Below are 23,509 nucleotides of genomic sequence, written 5' to 3'. Positions count from 1 at the left end.
GATTCACTTAACAAAACTGTGATTCATGTCATAACACTGTGAGTCACTTAATGACCATGGCAAAAAAAAAAGGTCGTAAAATCAGGCACGACTCTCTGAACCTTGCTTAGCAATGGAGATTCTAGTCCCATTTGTGATCATAAGTCAAGGGCTACCTGTATTTTCATTAGACAATATGGAATTATTATGAAAATTATTATTGTATATGTAATACAATGAGATTCATTACTATGTTGCAGATTACTATACTCAAGAGATTCTGTACTATTTTATTCTAACATGAATTTTTGGAGAATTTTTAAAATTATATTTCGAAATAAAATGTACTCCACATTGTAAACGAGAGGGCAGCCATTAACATAAGAGAAGGATTTTAATTACAGCATGTTTGTTCAGGGATGTCCAGGCTGGGGGCAAAATAGTCAGAGTGACCCAAGTTGTCTCAAGACACAAACCCCACCCCTTCTTTTTGCCCGTTGCTACATCACAACCCATCGTACATCACAAAAAAGAATGACACTGCAACACTTCTTTTATCAGTGAGACCTTGCAAGTGCCATTGTGATTGTTGTTAGATTTTTGTAATGCTCTAAGCAACATTAGATGCATTGATGCAATATCCACTTTAAGGATGTTAGCTCACAATATACCGTTTAGTCTTCCTGGTTGTTGTTGTTTTCTTTATTATGGCTTTGAATAAAAAAACAAAACTGTGATTTTCCTTCTTCCTCTCCAATATCCTGAAACTCATCGGAGCATTAACTCCAAACTTCCAGCTGGAGAAGACAGATTATATTTCTAATATTTTGCATTGCCTGCTCTACAGCAGAAGACACTGAGTTCCAAAGAAAACCCATAATGTTGACTGTGGCACCACAACATCTACCCTTACTTTTGCTTCCCAGGATTCAGAGACCCCGAGTCCACCTCTTTATCGTATTTTGTCCTGAAATTATCAATGCAGCCATTGTCACCAAATCCTCCCCACTCTGTGTTGATGCACATTCTGCCTGCATCTCCTTCTATAATTTCTATGTGCTTCATTTCTTCCATATAGCACACGTTACTGCCTGTCCCTGAAAGACAGAAAGAAAAAGAGGCTTTAAAAGAGCAAAAAGTTCTTGAGAGTTTGGAAAAAATTCAAGGAAGAGCAACTAAGATGATCAAAGGCCTGGAGACCAAAACATATGAAAAATGGCTGTGGAACTTGGGTTTGGCTAGTCTAAAGAAAAGAAGAAATAGGGGAGACATGACAGCAGTATTCCAGTATTTGAGGGGCTGCCACAAGGCAGAGGGGATCAGGTTGTTCACCAGAGCACCAGAGGGAAGGACGAGAAATAATAGTTGGAAACTGATCAGAGAGAGAAGCAACTTGGAATTAAGGAGAAATTTCCTGACCGTGAGGACAATCAACCAGTGGAACAGCTTGCCTCCAGAAATCGTGGGCGCTCCATCTCTGGAAATTTTTAAGAAGAAACTGGACAATCACCTGTCTGAGATTATATAGGTTTATTTATTTATTTATTTAATTGATTGATTTTATATACTGCCCTATTCCCGAAGGACTCAGGGCGGTTTACAGGGCGAATTAAAACAATACAAATAAATACAATTAAAATAGAATTAAATTAAAACTAGCCCACAATTAAAACAAATGAAAATTTAAAATTTAAAGTTAAATTAAAAACCCCTCAGTCCAGGCCAGAAAGATCAAATAACCACGTTTTCAGGTCCCAGCGAAACGAGCAAAGGTCCGGGGCAGTCCAAAGTTCTACCAGTCCAAAGTTCTACCATAGGGCAGGCGCGCCCACAGAGAATGCCCTCCCCCTTGGAATCACCCGCCGGCATTCCCTAACTGGTGGAACCCTAAGGAGGCCCTCCCTGTGGGAACGCACAGGACGATGGGAGGCTGATGCTGGCAGCAGGTGCTCCCTGAGATAATCCGGACCCATGCCATTTAGGGCTTTATAGGTCATCACCAGCACCTTGAAGTAGGTTCTCCTACTTGAGCAGGGGACTGGACTAGAAGTCCCTTCCAGCCCTATTCTATTCTATTCTATTCTATTCTATTCTATTCTATTCTATTCTATTCTATTCTATTCTATTCTATTCTATTCTATTCTATTCTATTCTATTCTTCTCCATGGAAGTTCAAATGTAGGAGATGGAAAACCATAGCTGCAGAACACAAAAGAGTAACTGTTCTAACGGTTACTATAGAAAGAGTCAGGGTACATTATTGGGCTGAAAAAATCCAGACAATCTTAAGATAATATCAGCAAGATCAAAAAATTCTAATTCAGTCTTTTTCAACCCTTGTCAACTTTAAGATGTGTGAACTTCAGCTCCCAGAATTCCTCAGTGCTTCAACCAATTTTAAAAATGTGTGTATATACATATACATATACATATACATATACATATACATATACATATACATATACATATACATATACATATACATATACATATACATATACATATACATATACATATACATATACATATAGGGACATGGTGGCTGAGTGGGTTAGGATGCTGAGCTTGTCGATCAGAAGGTCGGCAGTTTGGTGGGTCAAATCCCGAGTGCCGCGTAACAGAGTGAGCGCCTGTTACTCGTCCCAGCTTCTGCCAACCTAGCAGTTCGAAAGCACGTAAAAAATGCAAATAGAAAAATAGGGACCACTACGGTGGGAAGGTAACAGCGTTCCATGCGCCTTTGGCATCTAGTCATGCCGGCCACATGACCACGGAGACGTCCTCAGACAAGCGCTGGCTCTTCGGCTTTGAAACGGAGATGTACACCGGCCCCTAGAGTCGGAAACAACTAGCACGCATGTGCGGGGGAAACTTTACCTTTACCTTTATACATATACATAGATACATACATACACATATACATATACATATACATAGATACATACATAGATACATACATAGATACATACATAGATATATACATATATACATATATACATATATACATATATACATATATACATATACATATATACATATATATATATACATATATATATATATATATAATAAATTTGGATTGCTGACAAAAAATTAAAGGGGGACTGATATAGCTATTTAAAGCTTCTTTGGTCTCATCAGTCAGCCATACCCTTCTGAAATTCGAACCTGGGCTGCTTTGCATGTTAGGCAGTTGTTTTAACCTCTAGGCCACAGGCTCTTTCTCACTTTATCAGCTGCATTAAGGAAGAAAGAGACAAGGGGAGGAGATATGTCTTGAGTGTTTTGAGCACCTCGTTGGCCCAACAATTGTCGCAGTTGCGACTTGCTGCCTGTGGATGGCCCTAGTTTGGGCTGATACAGGCAAAAGATTTCGCCCATATTTGGGCCGACGAGGTGCTCAATATATATGATGTAAAAAGGAAAAGTATAAGCCAAAGCCGGGCCAAATCAACATCTGTGTACCATTTTCTTCTTTTGTAGCCATCAGTGAAAATTAGCACCATCCCAATTATCTACTGTACCTTCCTGTTGCTCAGGGATATTAAAACACAAATGCATAAACCTGTGCTATTGTCTGCTATATATTTCTCTCGTTTTACCTGCAATGAGGCCAATTTCACAATGTGGATCTTCATAACCGCACGTCATCATTGTCCCAACAGTGTCATTTACCACCGCTACGATATCCAAATCAAACTCCTGAAAGAAAAATTGAGTGAGGGGTAGCCAGTGTTGTAATGTAGCATGCCTTAGCACGCTGGCTGAGGAATTCTGGGAGTTGAAGTCCACAAGTCATAAAAGGGGCAAGTTTGTAGGCCCCTGATTTAGGGTTATATGTAGTTGCAAAAATGCTCCACCTAAGAATGACCTAACTTGAATAATCATTTAAATCACTGTTTGGACACTTGCATTCTTCTGCCTTACTGTATTTCACTTTAGCAATCGGTAAACAAAAGTGTTCATAACATTGAAACAGCCACTGAAAAATCTCACCAGTTATAAATGTAAAACAAGTTCAGTTCAACACATACTGGTTATAATTGCAAAGCCAGCTGGAGAAACACATTCCAGCCTTAACCTCTCCACTCTTGGCTAACCAGTTTTGATGGAGCAAGTGTGAAAAAGATGCACAACTCACTCTGGCTAAGCTTCCTCTTATCATGGGGCTCCACCGCTGAGCAAAACCACTCTTGACCTTCTACATTAGGGGATTTCAAACTTGGCCCTTTTATGACTTGTGGACTTCAACTCCCAGAATTCCTCACCCACTGTGCCTGGCTGAGGAATTCTGGGAGTTGAAGTCCACAACCCATAAAAGGGCCAAGTTTGAAGACCCCTGTTCTACATCAGTGTTATTCAAACCTGGCAACTTTAAGATGCGTGGGCTTCAAATTCCACAATTTTCCACCAGCTTGGGGAATTCTGGGAGTTGAAGTCCACTCATCTTAAAAGTTGCCAAATGTGAAAAACACTGTTCTACATCAACAATGGTTCATATAAAGCAAAGTGAGCAGCTTGTTACCTGATAGCTACATAGGGATTTTGGGAGGGGGAAAAAACTCTGCATGTTTACAAATCTTTGGGGCCAATGCTGGCTTAAACCTCAAGATGGTAGAAAGAGGGGTTGTTTTATTTTAAAATAATTGTGTAATAAACTCGTATAAACCATTTGCATAATGAGAAGGAAATCTGAATTTTTAGATTACTTTGGCTGGGTTCTCAGCAACCTGTTATATATTTTTATCGTTACTGCCAATTCCCAGTTATCCTTTTGGTCAAAAGTTTGGAAGTGTGCTGGACTAGTATGTAACCATCTGGCCAGAGCATATACTTAAGAACTGTGTTAGAGTATTTAGCATTTACAGGGTTAATGTTGTATCATTAAGAGAAATGTATGTGAGAACATTTAGCATTTAAAGGGTTAAATGCTATTTCCTTAAGAGATGGCTTCTGGAAAATGTAGTCTAGTTCTTAGTAAATCCTATAGTTCAGACATGTCAAACACAAGGCCTGGGGGCCGGATCGGGCCCACGAAGTGGTTTCATGTGGCCCACGAAGCCATCCTGGAAACAGTGAGGGAACAGCCCCCACTGCCTTGGCCCTGGCCCAGAGACCCTCCTTCTGCCAAAGACCCTCAGATCTGTCCCACTCCTGCCCAGGCCCCCATAGGCACCCTTGATGCCAACGATGTAGAGCTGGCCATGCCCACCCAGTAGGCCATACGCACTCTAGCCACACCCACCCAGTAGGCCACGCCCACCCAGGCCATACCCACCTGGCCCCCTGAGGGTAACCGCAATGCTGATGCAGCCCTCAAAGAAATTGAGTTTGACACCCCTGCTATAGTTTATCTAGAATAGTGGGAGGAGTTTCAAAGTTTATTGCAGGACATCCTGTTATGTGCCAGGTTGTAAAAGCCTTTGTCTAGTGAACCACATGAATCCAAGCAACGAGGCTTCTTCACTCCGTACGAACATGGGGTGAATCTACCTTTATTTTTTTTACTATGATGGAACCATGAATTAGAAATGCTTTATAATTCTGATCCAGTAGCATAAACTCTGCAGAATGGTTTTAAACAGAAATTTATTGATCAGGAATCCTAGGCAGACTTACATTTGCTGTTAGGTTCATCTGTTCATAAGCATATCTGTCCATTTTAGCAGTGTAAAAAAATAAAGGTAGATTCACCCGATGTTCGTACGGAGCGAAGAAGCCTCATTGCTTGGATTCATGTGGTTCATTAGACAAAGGCTTTTACAACCTGGCACATAACAGGATGTCCTACAATAAACTTTGAAACTCCTCCCACTATTCTAGATAAGTTATAGCCGTGGTGGCGAACCGATGGCAAATTCTTAAAGAGTTTCTCCTGAATCATTTTTAAAGTGTAAAAGACCCCATGACTTCTACATTTACCTTAATAATTCTGAATGAAATCAATAGGAAGTTTGCAGTAAATAGTGGCTTCTGCTCAACCCTGGTGGGAGGGATCTAGCTCAAAAGAGATGCAGGATACTTACATTTCTCCGTTTTATCGCATCCCTTAGCAAGTCAACAACATCTTCCCCTTCACAATTGGTTGCCTTGAAACCTTTTGTCCACCCAACAAGAGCGCCCTGGAAAATAAAAGTAGTAATCCAAAAAAGACAATTTAAAAAGTCTTTACTGAAGAGAGAGAAAAGAATTGGTTCACCCAAACTCAAAACTGGCTTTACATTTTTAGGAAAGATTCGTTTCAAACTACATTTTCAAAGACTGTTTAAATCAGGGGTATCCAACCAGTGGCAATCTTAAAACCTATGGACTTCAACTCCCAGAATTCCTCAGCCAGCCTGGCTCACTAGGGAATTCTGGGAGTTGAAATCCACGAGTTAAAGTTGCTAAGGTTGGACACCCTTGATTTAAATAATGTCCAAATTTACCTTCTGATAGAGAATGCTATTTCTTGGAAGAGAGAGCAGGAGGAGGATGCTGTTCCAACTTTCTTTTGATGTTGAAATTGACTTTTTGCACAGAACAAAGAATAGAATAATATAGAATAGAATAATAACTTTATTATTAGACCAATTTTTAGAAACTAGTCTAGCAAACGACACTAAACCTGTGTTTAAAAATAGACCCAGCGTTCTTTCAAAAGAATGCCAAGCCCATCTTTATAAGAAGCCCACCTAGACCTGACAAATGTTTTGGAAAGCAATGATCAGGGTTTTTTTTATCTGTAGATGCTTCTCCACCAGCTAATGGAGTTTCCTGCAGCCAAAGCTGAAATAACACGAAGGGCAAAGCCTAGTAACCACTAGCCATTGAAAACTGCACAAATCCTACCTAAAGCATGTGACTGTGGCAGGAATTGTGGCAGGAGAAGAGGGAGAACGTGAAAAGTGGAACAGTTGAGGATGACTTTAAGTTCAACCCAAAGTATAAGTAGTTCTTAACTCATGATCATAATTGGGGCTGGAACCTATGCCGCTAAGTAGTGCAGTAATTAGGTGAATGGGTGCCCAATTTTACACTTTTTGCTGCAATGAATCTGGCTTTTCCCACTGACTTTGCTCATCGGAATCCCCCTGGGAAGGTTGCAAAATGGTGATCACGTGATCCTGCGATGCTGCATCTCTAATACATACACGCTGGTTGCCAAATGCCCAAAAGGCAGTCCCAAGACTGCAGGGACACTGTCCTAAGTGCAAGCATCAATCATGTCATTGTTTTCAGCACTATTGTAACTTCCAATGGACGCTGAATGAATGGTCATAAATCAGGGACTACCTGTATAGGCTTGGGGATGGGCAAAGGCAGGATTCTGAGAATATGGGAGACAAGTTTGATTCCCAGGGCATGCCCATGCTGTGCTCAGGAAGACATGGGTCCAGTGGCGTAGCGTGGGGGGTGCAGGGGGGGCCGGCCGCACCGGGCGCAACATCTGGGGGGGGCGCGCTTGCACTGAGCTGCTCAAGGAGCCCCAAGGGCTGCACAGAGTTGGCTTGGCTCCGCTCTTGAGCTGCTCTTTCTTGCAAAGCGAAATGAGTCCGGCAGGTGAGATGGGCGGCCACATAAACTGAATAAAATAAATAGAAGCGGCCAACTCTCCGCCCAGGCTCAGGCCAACCACAAGCGCCCCGCAGGCACCCCGGCAGGCATGGCCAAGTGAAGATGGACCCGCCGGCCGGCCGGCCTAGCTTCGTGCGCATGCGTGGCTTTATTTAGCAGGGCTCACGTGCGAGCTTGAATGCAGCGGCTCTTGCAGGTCGGAGCCCCGCCCAGCCGCCCTCGAGAGGGACCCGGAAGCATCCCGCATGCGCGCGACTCTTCTTGGAAAGTCTACGCCGCTGCGGGGCGCGTCTTTTCGGCGGTGCCGTGACGTCACCGCCCGCCCGCCCCTCTATTTCCGCTTCCGGTTGCCTTGCCCCAGGTGCTGACAACCCACGCTATGCCACTGCATGGGTCATCAGTTCCCACATAAGCCTGCCTTATTCAAACAAAAATCAAACAAGAACGCCTGTTACCCTAAGTCTCTCCTAATGCTGGGGCTCAGGATCTATTAAGACTCTGCTAGGGGGTAATCGAACAGAAATGGAAGCATAACATCTCTTCTGCAACACTGAGCACTTATTAAACCACATTCAGAGTAGAAGCCAATCAATGTGGAAAATCCCAGCCTTCATACCTTATCAATACTCGTTTGCCTGCATGGGAAAGAAAAAGTAAAACCAAGGGGGAGCCGGGCACCTTTTAGTCCCATGTATTCCAAAAACTCCGCAATGCATTGGACAATGTGATCAAATAACTGAAAGAAAAAATAATAATAATTAAAGGCAGCACTTAATACCAGTGTTTTAAATACATGTGGATCAGCAAGGAGAATTGTTCAGAGTCCTGCTAGAGTGGAATAGAATATACATCCCAGGAATAAATAGTTAAGGATTAACCTTTACCTCCTCTCCTGTTCCTTGCATAATTTCCAAAGGAATTGCAAATATTTTATTGTATATCCGAACCGATTTGTTTCTTCCACTTCTGATTTTGACAAGCAAAACTCTGAAATTCGTTCCTCCAAGATCAAGAGCTAAGTATTTCCCCTTTTCTGCAAAAGAAAAATCAATTTTTACTAAAATCCTTCTCAATTGCTTAGAATGTTCCTCTCCAGCTTACAGACTACAAAATATCTCAAAAATGCCTTTTACCTGTCTAAGATATAGTGAATTCTAGGCAAGTTTGCTCCCAGGCAATTATACTCAGATGGAGGTAATTCATATTATGATATACAGCTAGTCCACGCCTTATGACTACAAATGAGTCCAAAATTTTCATTGTTAAGCAACACAATTGTTAAGTCCCCCATTCTGCATAGTTATTAAGTGAATCCTTGCAGCTACTAAGTTAGTAATACAGTTGTTAAGTGAATCCGGCTTCCCCATTGACTTTGCTTGTCAGAAGGTTGCAAAAGGGATCACATGACCCCAGGATACTGCGACCCTGATAAGTACATTCCAGTTGCCAAGCGTCCAAATTTTGAACATGTGACCACAGGGATGTTGCAATGGTTGTAAGTGTGTAAATGGTCGTAAGTCATTTTCTTCAGTGTTGTTGTAACTTTGAACAGTCACTAAATGAATGGTTGTAAGGACTACCTGTAGTTCCAATCCTTGACCATTCCTTGACCATTCTCCAGATCTTTCCAGAAAGTTAAAGTTTAGGGTACATTAGAAACACCTAAACATTCTATTCATGATTAATAGTGTTATAGCACATCTAGACCAAAGATACTTCATCTTTTTTATGGAAAATGCTGGGTCAATCTCCATTCAGTGGTGGGATTGTGCTGCATTCAGAGAACCGGGTGGCTTCCAGAAGTCCAGTCTAGGCCTCGGAGGCCTGGAGGAGGATTCCCAGGCCTAGAACGGCCCACCAGAAATGCATGGGTGCCACTTCCAGAAGTCTGTTCTAGACCTCGGAGGCCTGGAGGAAGCCTCCCAGGCCTAGAACGGCCTGCCGGAAGTGCGTGGATGCCACTTCTGGAAGTCTGTTCTAGGCCTCAGAGGTCTGGAGGAGACCTCCCAGGCCTAGAATGGCCCACCGGAAGTGCATGAATGCCCCTTCCGGAAGACTGTTCTAGGCCTCAAAGGTTTGGAGGAGGCCTCCCAGGCCTAGAATGGCCCACCAGAAGTGCGTGGATGCTACTTCCGGAAGTCCATTCTAGGCCTCGGAGGCCCAGGCCTGCATCGAATAAGAAAACCGGTTGTTCAGGTATTTGAATTCCACCACTGTCTCCATTTATAACGTATATATTTTAGTATCCAGCGAAATATGCACTGACATCAAAAGTGCATTTTTTCCAAAAACAATGAAACTTGCACCACCAGAAAGGTCAGCAGAAAGTTAGACTCACAGCATTTTGAGAATCCACTTTCCCTAAAGCTCTTAAACCAGAGGGATACAGACATTATATTATGTCATGCCCTTGTGTATCAGATTTTTCATAACTTCCCCCCCTCCCCAACATTTTTGAATACCCATCCCTCTCTATGGACACACTTGGCATGTGGTAGGCTGCCTAGAAGATAATTAACCAGTTATTAATTGCTCCCGATTTTATCGCTTCCCCCCCCCAGATTTTTGTAAATCCTCTTGAGCTCCCCAAAGTAGGCAGCCTACAAAGTTGTGAGAGAGATGAGGAGGTACCTGTGCCATCCGGTGTGCCGCGAACAAACGTTGGCAACATTTTCACAGTGGCTGTCGGGTGGGTTTCTTTCTTCAGGCCGTACTCCAGTTCTCTCCTCACTTTGTTTCTTACCTCGAGGAGATTCTCTCGGGTTAATTTGAAAAGGGCCAAGACCTCGTCGATCTGCTTCCGCTGAGACAGCAGCCTGTAGGCCACAGCTGTCACCATGGCAGCCCCCTTCCCACTTCCGCTCTCCGAAAGCAGGAATCGGACATCACAGTTGGGCACCAACCGTCGGACTACCTTATGGAGACGTTTGGCATACCTACAAGGGAGACCAAGGAGATGGCTACAGTTGTTCTGCCAAATTTACCCCTTGTAATACAACCATTGCACAACACCAGCAGCTAACACCATTCACAGATGTCAGGTATTTTTTGTTAACCTGATGAAAGCAGTATCACAATAAATCTGCTCCTTCTGGTTAGTTGGGACAGAAGACCCTGCCCTCCCTACAGAGGCAGGATGGGGAGGGGGATCCGAAGGGCGCTTCCTCCTTCTATCCTGAGGCAGCTTTGCAGGTCAATCCTTGTTTGTCTGATGGGATCACTGCCTTCCCCCACAAGAGAGAAAGAAGGGGCTGCCATCTCATAGGTCCCCCATACATTTTCTAAGGCACCAGAAGGCTTTCTTATTTAACCAGTTTTTGAAAACCAGGCCGAACTTTAAGTAACAAAAACATACTGCTGATACGAATAGAAGGAATTCGGGGGGGGGGGGGGAAACCCTGACCCTAACCATTTCCCAAATCTAAGGATAGAAACACACGCACAAACACACAATATGAAGCAACTAGACACAAGTACATATCATCCTCGACTTAGAATCATAATGTAATGGCATGTAACCATTATAGTTGTAAGGTGTGATGGTCATGAAGCAGGTTATCAGGTCATTAGACCCAGTTTTATGACCTTCTTTGCAGTGCTTGTTAAACAGATACTGCAGTCATTAAGCAAATTCATTGTTCACATCATGTGATCGGGGGGGAGGGGCTGGCCACCAGAACTTTGGAAGTTAATTGTAAGGAGCTTTTGAGGGGGACCCGGCATAACTTTGAATGGTTTCTAGGCAATTGGTATAAGTCGAGGACTACGCGTAAACAAAACTGATCTGCAGCAGCATTACCCCCAGAGGAGCAAATCCACAAACTTGGGGATCCTCCAGGACCTGCTGCTCTCCCAGCTTCAACCGATGAGCCAGTTGCATTGCTACTTGGGGTGGGAGGATTTTGCCCCAATGGCTCACACTCTTGTCCCCACACATTCCAGCTTCTGCAACATGTTTTACATGAGGCAGCCTTAGAAGAGTACTTGAAAGCTATAGTTGTGGCTATAGCCGAGTGGCCCATACGCTGATCTGTGTTTGAGTAGACTAGAGCTGGAAGGGACCTTGGAGGTCTTCTAGTCCAGCCCCCTGCTCAAGCAGGATAACCTATACCATCTCAGACAAGTGACCGTCTAGCCTCTTCTTAAAAAGCTGTAGTGATGGAGCGCCCATGTTTTCTGGAGGCAAGCTGTTCCACTGGTTAATTGTCCTCACTGTCAGGAAGTTTCTCCTTAATTCCAGGTTGCCTCTCTCTTAGATCAGTTTCCAACCATTGTTTCTTGTCCTGCCCTCTGGTGCTTTGGTAAATAACGTGACCCCCTCTTCTTTGTGGCAGCCCCTCAAATACTGGAATACTGCTATCATGTCTCCCCTATTTCTTCTTTTCTTTGGACTAGCCAAACCCAAGTCCTGCAGCCGTTCTTTGTATGTTTTAGTCTCCAGGCCTTGGATCATCTTAGTTGCTCTTCTCTGAACTTTTTCCAAACTCTCAACATCTTTTCTGTGATATGGTGAGCAAAATTGGCTGGAGTATTCCAGGTGTTGTTTGGCCAAAACCCATGGCGGCATTGCTGTGGGCCCTACACTGGCTGTTGGGCTACCATTTAAAGTGCTGATGTTAGCCTAGAAAGCCTTACATGGCCTGGCACCTCATTAGCTACAGCTCACATTCTCCTGTTGGAGTAGGCCCAACCAGCTTGATCTTCCTAGAAGAAGCTGCTTCCCCACCCACCCCTCAGTTCCCCATACCCTATTTTTCAAGAACTGTGGAATCCACCCCATATGAAAAAGATCTTCAATGGCTGGAAACTGATCCAGGAGAGAAGCAACCTGGAATTAAGGAGAAACTTCCTGACAGTGGGGACAATCAACCACTGGAACAGCTTGCCTCCAGAAATCATGGGTGCTCCATCACTGGAGATTTTTAAGAAAAGACTAGACAATCACTTGTCTGAGATGGTATAGGTTCTCCTGCTTGAGCAGGGGGCTGGACTAGAAGACCTCTAAGGTCCCTTCCAGCTTCTATTCTATTCTATTCTATTCTATTCTATTCTATTCTATTCTATTCTATTCTATTCTATTCTATTCTATTCTATTCTATTCTATTCAGTTCCTCTGCAGAAACTTAAATCTAGGTTTGGCTGAAAGTTAGTGCTTTTGCTGCGTCAGAATTATGCTTCATTTAACCCTACTTTCTGCCTCAATAGACAAATATTAATCAGCTGAGCAAACTAAACACAATTTGCTCTTGTTTCAATCTATTACTTGGTAACCAGAGACAAGGAACATTTGCAGACTTCTAGGCTGTCTGATTCCAAAGCCTTCACAATGCATCTTAAATCACAATTGGGTGGGGTTTTTTTCATCACTTTTTTAGACCTAATGTATAGCAAAGATTATAGTCATAGGCAAATCTGTACACTATTTTATAGACAGAGATGTAGGCATCAACATTCAAGCCTCTGTCTTTGTAGTGTATGCCTTTCACGCGACATTGTAGTCTTGATGTCTCCAATCTAGCCAATATTTATTAATGCAAAAATTATATATAAAAAAAAATATTTTGGGGGGTAAGCAATGATAAGCAAAATGCATAAAATAAGGACAGCAAGCCATGGAAATGTGGCATGTGATAAGAAAAGTAAGTATCATCCAATCTACATCAGTGTTTTTCAAACTTAACAACTTGGGTAGACTTCAGCTCCCAGAATTCCTCAGCCAAATTTGGAAAAGATTTATCTTAATGTACCAATACTATTTACCATGACTCTCCTTGCCTTCTGATTCTTGCAAGCCATATTCACCTCCACCACACTTATACTGTATACTGCTTTCCTGCCATCTCCCTTTCGAAGGAAATCTTGGTTGGTATCACCATATCTGCCTATCTTTAAACCCGTGTGCAGATCATTAGACTCAAGTGCAGCACACAATTCAGCCATCTAATCGATCCTCTGACTCACTTGAAGAAGGAGGAATTATCCATGGCTCTCCTGCTCCACACACTTTAACCTCTGACTTACTGTGGATGGGTCTTGTACACGGTCCCATCAATTCCAACCGTGGTTCGGAGCCTCGCCAGTTTCTTATTTTCACGAAGCCGCGTCAAGATTGCTGCTAAGGCTGTGGCGCAGAGGTTGGCCGAGCGAAAGGAAACAATTGTGCAAACGTGCTGGACAGCAATGCAATCATCTTCGGAGGGATCCAGGCCCAGTTCCCTCAGAATTTCTTTCGTGTTGCTCAGCCCTTCTTTATTCCTGGTTCCCGGCCGAGAAATTAGGAAAATGGCATTTCAGTTATGGGAAAGGATAAAGTGAGTTCTTAAAAGTTGAGGATGCAGACTGTGTATTACAAATTTAGAGCTCTAAAGCTCTAAAACTAAAAGATTCTGGTTAAGAATACATTCATGGTTAGAGGAAAATGACAAAAAACATAAAGAGTTTAAGCCAGAATTATTTGTGTTAGGCATAATTGTAGGAAATTATGAGAAAGAGTGTACATATGTAATGTTACATATTCAAAATGTTGTGGCTGACAAAGAGTTAAAGGGAGACTAGCATGTTACATATATTAACTGCAGCAAGAATTGTATTCGCTCAGCATTGGAAAAGTGAAGAGCTACCAACGGAGGAAGAGTTAATTTAAAAAAATCTTAGAGTGTGCAGAAATGGATAGATTGACATTGAAAATGAAAGAGAAAGAAGACTCAGTTTATTTTAGAACTTGGGACACCATTTATCGTTGGCTAGAAAAACGAGGCAGAGAGAAAGAAACTTAATATGCATTAGCAAGCTAGATGTTGGAATCCAGACAATATGCTGCTGACAAAATATTAAGCATACAGTTTATTCCCAACTTGGACTGAACCATGATGAAGACTTTTCCTTCAACAATAGCTATCTTGATTTTAACACACACACACACATACACACACACACACACACACACACACACACACACACAGAGAGAGAGAGAGAGTTCTTTGTAGAGAGTCACAGAGATGACTGTGGAGAATTAAAATGAAGTCTTTTGTGAGGCTCCTATAGGTAAAGGTAAAGGTTCCCCCGCACATGCGTTTCCGACTCTAGGGGCCGGTGCTCATCTCCGTTTCAAAGCCGAAGACCACTTGTCCGAGGACGTCTCCGTGGTCATGTGGCCGGCATGACTAGATGCCAAAGGAGCACGGAATGCTGTTACCTTCCCACCGTAGTGGTCCCTATTTTTCTAGTTGCATTTTTACGTGCTTTCGAACTGCTAGGTTGGCAGAAGCTGGGATGAGTAACAGGCACTCACTCTCTTACGCGGCGCTCGGGATTCGACCCACCAAACTGCCGACCTTCTGATCGACAGGCTCAGCATCCTAACCCACTGAGCCACCGCGTCCCTGTTGTGACTCAGGGCCAGCCTGTGGGTCCGGCAGCCGGCTCAGATGTCTCGGATGACTCAGATGAGGGGGAGGAGGAGGGTGTGGAAGACGAACTGGCTGATGACGGCTTGGAGGCTTTGCAGAGCCCGCAGCCGGGGCCCTCTTCTCAGCTGCGTGAGCCCGATAGTGCGGAGGATGATGACCCACAGCTGGCCCTGTTCAAGTACGCCCGACGCAGGAGGCAGTCGAGCAGGACCAAGCAGAGAAAGGCTGTGGGACTCCTCGGGAGGAGGCACAGGGAGACCACGCCCTGAACTCTAAATAAAAGGAGTGTTTGGGGAAGGGCTGGTTGCTGAAAGCAACCCTTCCGTTTGAGGATTCAAGTTCCAGTGTTTTTGTTTCTTGTTCTGTTGTTTGAGTAATAAATCTTGGCAGACGCTTTTCAGCCTCAGACGCTCTCCAGTCTCTACTGTTTGAACAGGGGTTTGCCTTATTGCAAGGCCGGTAGCAGGCTGGTTCAGAACAGTCCCTGAGGCTCCTATAGCAGCAGCTAAAGCTGAAGACAGAACTATGCTATTCTCAAATCAGTGTCAACCAGGTCTGCTTGCCATGTTCAGGACAGTAACAGTGTTTCACACGTTATTCTTCCTTTTATGACAACAACTGAGACCAAAATTTCTGTTCCTAAGCGAGACAGTTATTACATGAATTTTCCCACAATTGTTAAGTGAATCACTGTGGTTGTTAAGTTAGTAACACAACAGTTATTAGGTGAATCTGGTTTCCCTATTGACTTTGCTTGTCAAAAGGTTCGTAAAAGGTGATCACATGACTACGGGACACTGCAGCTGTCATAAATATGAGTCAGTTGCCAAGCATCTGATTTTGATCACGTGACTATAGGGACAGTCATAAAGGTGAAAAACGATCATAAGACACCTTTTTTCAGTGCCATTGTAACTTTTAACGGTCACTAAGTGAATGATTGTAAGTCGAGGACTATCGATATTATCTTTTCTATTTTGCATAGATATCCAAGTGAGCACCTGACCTCCCCCTCCAAAAAAGAAAAGAAAAGAAAAAAAAAGAAATCTCACAAATCCCTCCCTTACTTTCTGCCAGGAAAAATCCCACTATTAAGTCAATTAGTTAATTATTGATTTCTTTAAAAAAAATCTGCTATTCCTGCATAAACACCTAAGACAGGGGTCTTCAAACTCGGCCCTTTTATGACTCATGGACTTCAACTCCCAGAATTCCTGAGCCGCCCACGCTGAGGGGAAAGGCAGAGGTTTCCAAGCTGAGCCATGCTGGCTCAGGAATTCTGGGAGTTGAAGTCCACGAGTCATAAAAGAGCCAAAGTTGCCTACTCCTGGTATAGATAGCAGAATGATTCCTTGCAAGACATAAGGGAGAAATCCATGAGTCATAAAAGGGCCGAGTTTGAAGAAGACCCTTGACCTAAGATCTGTTGCCTGTGGCTCTAGTTCACAGGTCTGCAACCCGCGGCTCCGGAGCCGCATGCGGCTCTTTCAGCCATCTCCTGCAGCTCCCAGTCCTCTGCTACGTGTACTCCAAAAAAAAAAGTGAGACTAAAAAAGTTCAACCAATCAATTCAAATATGTAGGGTAGGTGCATATCTCGCCTTGGCTCCACTCTTCAGTCAAACTCTGTTCTGCGTATGAGCGCATGTACGCACATGCGCACACATTTTTTGCGGCTCCCAGTTTTTCCTTTTGTGAGGGAACAGGTTCCGAGTGGCTCTTTCACTGTTTCAGGTTGCTGACCCCTGCTCTAGTTGAAGCCCAAACCTGCTACTTAAAGCAGCCAACTCACTTTGGACAATGTATTTAGTTAAGTTCCAAGAGAATAGAAGGAAATATCTCCAGGGAAATAACTGTGTTAATCCATGAGAGCAAAACTCTCAGGAGTTTTTTTTAGAACAAATATAATGTTACATGCTTGCGGGTTCAGCTTTTAAGATAATGAAGACTAAACAGAATAATAGAATACTGTAGATTCAAATCTCTTACTTTTCCATAGCGGCCACGTGTCTTGTCTCAATCTTGCCTTTAGTACAGAGCGCTGTGGATAACTTCCCACTGAAAAGCAAGCTTTTTCTCGCCATTTTTAAAAGGATAACCCGGACCAGTTCTCCCAGATATAATCCACTAATCATCTTCTCAAACCTATATTCAAACAGAGAACAGTCAAATGTCAGATATCTCTGTAGGGAGGTGTCAAAAAAAGTTAAAATGGTGAAGTTTCAAACACCATTTCATGTTTCAATGGCCTTCAGTGAAAATCTTCCATCACATAATCACAACAGAGGACAAATTTCATTTCACCAAATGAAAGTTTCCTTTTCAAAAACATGTGTTTTAAAATACATACGTCTGATATTTTGGAATCACTTCAGTGATGGTATTTTTGCACTTTGGGAAAATAATATGCCAAATGCCTGAAATGTGTCAGTTTGTGGTCAGTTTACCTCAATGTTTCTCAAGCTTGGCAACTTTAAGAGGTGTGGACTTCAACTCCCAGAATGGCTGGCTGGCTGGCCGGCCAGGGTATTTGGGGAGTTGAAGTCCACACATCTTAAAGTTGCCAAGGTTGAGAAATACTACTTTAGTTTATGCACATCACTGTTCTCAGCCATTTGTTTGGGGGGGTTTTAGTCCATCAATTTGCAAATTATCTGAACCAAAACCCAGTATAGGTAAAGGTAAAGGTTCCCCCGCACGTGCGTGCTAGTCGTTTCCGACTCTAGGGGCCGGTGCTCATCTCCGTTTCAAAGCCAAAGAGCCAGCGCTTGTCCGAGGACATCTCCGTGGTCATGTGGCTGGCATGACTAGACGCCAAAGGCGCACGGAACGCTGTTACCTTCCCACCAGAGTGGTCCCTATTTTTCTACTTGCATTTTTACGTGCTTTCGAACTGCTAGGTTGGCAGAAGCTGGGACGAGTAACAGGCGCTCACTCTGCTACGCGGCACTCGGGATTCGACCCACCAAACTGCCGACCTTCTGATCGACAAGCTCAGCGTCCTAACCCACTGAGCCACCGCGTCCCTTAAAACCCAGTATAGATCTCTTTAAAAGGCTTTTGGAATATAGGACTTACCAAGTTATTTCGACTCCAGCTCTCTCCAGTTCTTTTATATAGCACCTCCACTAATTACACCAATTCTTAGACTAAACTCAGAGTTACTGTGTTTACAAATAAATAAATAAACAAACAAACTTTATTCAGTGCAATTTCTGTTCCAACGGATGCCTAATTCAGTGATTCTCCACACTGGCAACTTTAAGATATATGGACTTCAACTCCCAGAATTTCCTCAGCCAGCATGATAGCTGGGGGATTCTGGGAGTTGAAGTCCACACATTTTAAAGTTGTCAAAGCTGAGAAACACTGGCCTCATTTGCTACCTTAGTAGAAGGAAACTTTTCAACAACCTGGCAACTCCACTTACAATTGTTTTCCAGGATTTATAGACCCAGAGTCAATCTCCTTGTCAAACTCTGTCCTGATGTCTTCCAGAGATGCATCATCTCCAAAGGCTCCCCATTCAGTGTTAATGCACATCCGGCCTTCGTCCCCTTCTACCAGATCAATATTGCTCATCTCTTCCATGTAGCAAGCGTTGGTGCCTGTTCCTGCTCAGTCATCACATTTTGAAAGATGGAAAAAACAGAGAGATGAATAAACAGCTTACTTCACTCCCACACCTCAATCTAAAATGCTTTTCAAAGCTATATGCATGATGTGCCTGATAACAAGATTGGTGGGGGAGGCATAGCTTGAAACAAATTTGCAATTCTGGAATATAGAATAACAGAGTTGGAAGGGTCCTTGGAGGTCTTCCAGTCTAACCTCTTGCTCATGCAGGAGACCTTATACTATTCTGGACAAATGACTGTCCAGTCTCTTCTTAAAAACCTGCAGTGATGGAACGCCCATGACTTCTGGTGGCAAGTTGTTCCACTGATTAATTGTTCTCACTGTCAGGAAATTTCTCCTTAGTTTCAAGTTGGAACTGTCTTTGACATGTTTCCACCGGTTGCTTCTTGTCTTGCCTTCAGGTGCCTTGGAGAATAAATTGACCCCTTTCTCCTGTGATAGCCCCTCAAAAACTGAAAAAATACTGTCACACATAATCTTCTCTTCGATAGGCTAGATTTACCAAATTCCCTTAACCATTTATCATACGGATTAGCCTCCAGCCCCCTATTCAGCATTGTTGCTCTTCTCTGCACTCAATCTCTTTTTTGTATCGTGGTGGCCAAAACTGGAGACAGTATTCCAAGGTTGCTCTTACCAAAGCGGTATAAAGTGGTATTAACATTCCATGTGTTCTTGATACAATCCCTCTGTTGATGAGCCTAGGACCGCACTGGCTATTTTGGCAACTGCAGCACACTGCTGGCTCCTACTTCAGTGGCTGACCACTAGGACTCCTATTTCCAGTGGTGGGATTCAGCCAGTTCGCACCACTTCGGCAGAACCGGTAGCTAATTTTTTGTTGCCCAGGCCCAGAATGGACTTCCAGAACCAGCATTCACATATTTGAATCCCACCACTGCCTAGATCCCTTTCACAGTTTCTGCTGTTGAGCCAGGTACTACCTAGTCTATGCCTGTGCATTTGGTTTTTCTTGCCTAAGTGTAAAACCTCACTTTGATCACCACTGAGTTCCCTTTTGTTGGGTAGGGTGCAGTGTTCAAGTCTGTCACGATTCCAGCAAGATACCAGCCAGTACAGGCTGTCCTCAACTTACGGGCCTAATTGAGCTTGAAATTATGGTTATAAGTCATGCCGGCTGTTAAGTGTTCTATCCCAGCCTTGTTGTGTCACAAGAACAACCCCTTTTTTATCAGTAGGCTGGAAAAGCCAACCCTTTTTATTTCATATACACTCCTGATACGTATGTCCTCAAAACAAAAAACAACAGAATACTTTTCCAACAAATAAGTGGTTCAAACAGCAAAACAGAGCAGGAGTTAAACAAGAATTTCACCAATAAAACAAACAGACCATGATTTCCTTGAAGTTCTTTACAAATGGTTGCCTTCAGCAATCAGCACTGCCCACACCTTCCCTTTTTATTAAGCAGCCCCAAGGCGTGGCTTCTCAATGCCTTCTCCTCCTTTTGCTGAGTTGCCATATAGCCTTCCTCTGACCTGCTCTAGTTAACTGCCTTCTATTATGAGCATCTATAATGACGTCCATCTGTGAGTCCTCAGAGTCTGACTCATCTTCCCCAGACAGCTGAGCCTCATCCAGAACACAATTGGAGCGGCCAGGCTCTTCCTCTGATTGTGAGTCTTGTAATGCATCAGAGCCTCCCTCCGACTCAGATGGCTTTCCAAACCCCTCCTCCTCCTCCTCCTCAGATTCCTCAGACTCAGCTGTCAGGAGCACAGGCTGGCATGGAATCACAACATTAAGCAGGTTATCATGTGACTAATTTCTAATTTTTTTTGGTGATGTTCATTGTCTGCAGTGGGTGGGTTTTTTTGCCAGAAATCAGAAGTAAATGCCATTTTTCAGCAAAAAAGGTGTGTTATGGTGATGTGACTGGACACTGTAAACGGCCATAAAAATGGGCCGGTTGCCGAACACCCAAAGTGGGGACAGCCATCAAAACTTTGAATGTGGTACCTTTTTGGAGGGTCCATTGTAACTTCAAACGGTTGCTAAGCAACCGGTTGTGAGTCAAGGACTACCTGTATTCAAACAACCACATAAAAACTCAGTTAACCGAGATTAGGCATTTTCATCAAAACAATGATAAACTGAGCTCTTAATCTCATTTTATAAAATAAATGTCTTAGACTAGAGCGTAATGCCATGATTGAATTATTAAAAGATTTTTTTAAAAGATGTCTATCATTGATTCAAATTAAACTTCTGCGAAAAAAAGTCTTAACAACAGCTGGTTTGGTCCTGTCTTCTTATTAAAAGAATATAAACTTACCAATAATGACACCAACTTCACATCGCTGGTCATCATATCCACAGGTCATCATTGTTCCCACTGTGTCATTGACCAATGCCAAAACTTCTATATCAATGTCCTAATGGCACAAATGCAAGAGAACCATATAATTAATTAAGATCTAGTCAACCATCTGTTTTGGAAAGGCAATAAGGTATTTTCTATTAATAAGGGTGCAGCACTATTTTTGTTTGTTTGTTTGTATCCCAGCTTTATTATTATTTGTACAAATAACTCGAGGCAGCAAATATATCTAACACACTTTCCTCTTCCTATTTTCTTCATACCAGAACAACCCTCAGGCTTTGGGCTGAGAGAAAGTGACTGGACCAAAGTCACACAGCTGATTTTCATGGCTAAGACAGGACTTGAACTAATATTTTGGGAATATTAAAAGGCAGAATATATTTCCCTAAAGCAGGGGTCTTCAAACTTGGCCCTTTTATGACTTGTGGACTTCAAACGGAGATGAGCACCGGCCCCTAGAGTCAGAAACGACTAGCACGCATGTGCGGGGAAACCTTTACCTTTACTATTTTATGACATAATACAAAATATTATAAAACATTTCCTATGGTCAAATCTGGTGGTATGATTGTGCTGTACAATTCAACATGGGCTACTTCCAAGACAGATATATCTTTGAATATTCTCCCTGGATTTTTAAGAACTTTTCCAGTACATCAGAAGCTCTGTATTGGGGAAGGCACTGTGGAATCCAGTAAGGAAATATCTCTGAAAGGATGACTTAAGGGGTCACAGGTTGTTCAGTTTTGAAATAATGAGCAGGACAATTTTTGTATGTGTCAGATTCAGCATGCACATCCAAAGAAATCTGGTAGCACCTTTTCCAACATACCCATTACATTAAAAAGCATCAGTTTATGCCTCCTAATAAAAAACAGTCTGCTACCAGAATCCTGATTGTTTTGCCACAGGTCTCCTTCTACTCAGCATGTATATCAATTAACAATATGCACATTGCAGCTGAAACACAGATTATTCAGAAAACGTATCTTGTTGAACTTGCCTTGTGTTTTCTGAGGGCTTTGCAGAGATTGCTCACCACATCAGTCTGTTGTACCCCTCGGACTTTAAAATGTTTTGTCCATGAAAGAAGGACCCCCTACCAAAAGAGCAATTATTAATGATAATAAATTAGACGACATTGTAAATCCATGAATTTTTGCGACTGGTGGCTCAGCAAGAGTGACTGGATAAAATCATAATTTTTATCACTTGATAAAAGAAGGACTAGGGGTGACATGATGGCAGTATTCCAGTATTTGAGGGGCTGCCACAAAGATGAGGGGGTCAGCTTCTTTTCCAAAGCACCAGAAGGCAAGACAAGAAACAATAGATGGAAACTAATCGAGGAAAGAAGCAACCTGGAATCAAGGAGAAACTTTCTAACAGTGAGGACAATTAACCAGTGGAACAGCTTGCCTTCAGAAGTTGTAGGTGCTTCGTCACTGGAGGTTTTTAAGAAGAGACTGGACAGCCACTTGTTTGAAAAGGTATAGAACAGGGGTAGGCAACCTTGGGTCTTTTATGACTCGTGGACTTTATGTTCTGTACCAGCCTACTACCGGCCCTGCAGAAAAGGCAGGGACAATCCCTTTACAAAAAGGCAAGAGGCTGGAACTAAGCCTGCCAAATTTATTGACATAAAACAGAGCAAACAGAGCAAAACCAAACACGAACCATGAAACAGGAGCTATTCAAACGGTTGCCTTCAGCAAACCAGCCTTCCCACACATTCCCCTTTTAAACAGTTCAAGGCGTGGCTTCTCTCTGCCTCCTTCCGAGGTGCCCCATTGCCTTCCTCTGTTTACTCCTTATTGACTGCCTCCTGCGTCGGGTGTCCTTGAACAGGGCCAGCTGTGGGTCATCTTCATCCACGCTGTCAGGCTCACACAGCTGGGTCTGCGTCATAACCAGATGGGAGGGGCCTGGCTGAGGGCTCTGCAAAACCTCCGGGCTGTTCTCTGCAGGCTCTCCAACATCCCCCTCCTCCTCCTCTGAATCGTCCGACCCAACTGCCAAACCCACAGGCTGACCCTGAATCACAACACTTTAACTCCCAGAATTCCTGAGCCAGCTGGCTCAGGAATTCTGAGAGTTGAAGTCCACGAGTCATAAAAGACCCAAGGTTGCCTACCCCTGGTATAGAATCTCCTGCTTAATCAGGGGGCTGGACTAGAAGACCTCCAAGGTCCCTTCCGGTTCTATTCTGATTGAAATGTTTAAGTAATGGTGAATTTTTCAAAAGGAAATGGAGCACCAGGGAAAACTCCAAACTTTTTCTTGGTCGAGTTGTAAGGTCTTCAAGTTCAAAGTTTCCTAAAGGAGCCCAGATTCCCTATTCTATAGCAATGTCAGAGAATATATATGGGACTGGAACAGCACCAGATGGCTTCCTTTACCTCAAGCTCCATTCAGTTCTTTTCAGACAGGGGTATGGGTGGCACAGATCCTCGTCCTCTCATTTTCAGCCCGCTTTCAGGTTGTTTAAAAGCAAGTTACCAGATTAGATTAGGCTGAAAAACTAATTGATATATCATACTGTTACATTGGCTTGCACGCTCTAAAGCAGGATTCTGGGAACT

At 43.2% G+C, this 23,509-nt stretch overlaps 1 protein-coding gene across 3 annotated transcripts in view; it reads right to left on the bottom strand.

Annotated features, from left to right (window-relative positions):
- The window catches only part of LOC310641572 (hexokinase HKDC1-like), a 57,200-nt gene that overhangs the window by 10,418 nt on the left and 23,273 nt on the right, over positions 1-23,509 (bottom strand). For 2 of the 3 annotated variants that reach the window (XM_083364779.1, XM_083364777.1), the window contains 11 exons: positions 21,931-22,026; positions 20,880-20,979; positions 18,375-18,558; positions 16,934-17,089; positions 13,558-13,791; positions 10,168-10,472; positions 8,421-8,569; positions 8,153-8,272; positions 6,006-6,101; positions 3,582-3,681; positions 893-1,076 (listed from right to left, as the gene is read on the bottom strand). In XM_083364779.1, the coding sequence (XP_083220905.1) occupies positions 893-1,076; positions 3,582-3,681; positions 6,006-6,101; positions 8,153-8,272; positions 8,421-8,569; positions 10,168-10,472; positions 13,558-13,791; positions 16,934-17,089; positions 18,375-18,558; positions 20,880-20,979; positions 21,931-22,026 (1,724 nt within the window). Of the gene's footprint in view, positions 1-892; positions 1,077-3,581; positions 3,682-6,005; positions 6,102-8,152; positions 8,273-8,420; positions 8,570-10,167; positions 10,473-13,557; positions 13,792-16,933; positions 17,090-18,374; positions 18,559-20,879; positions 20,980-21,930; positions 22,027-23,326; positions 23,354-23,509 lie in introns of those variants that run through there. The other variant, XM_083364778.1, reaches the window with a different exon arrangement.

This window comes from Vipera ursinii (genome assembly GCF_947247035.1).
Source record: "Vipera ursinii genome assembly, chromosome: 5".
NCBI lineage: Eukaryota > Metazoa > Chordata > Lepidosauria > Squamata > Viperidae > Vipera > Vipera ursinii.
Note: the sequence above shows the minus strand (reverse complement) of the source record. Positions and strands in the feature narration are given on the sequence as shown.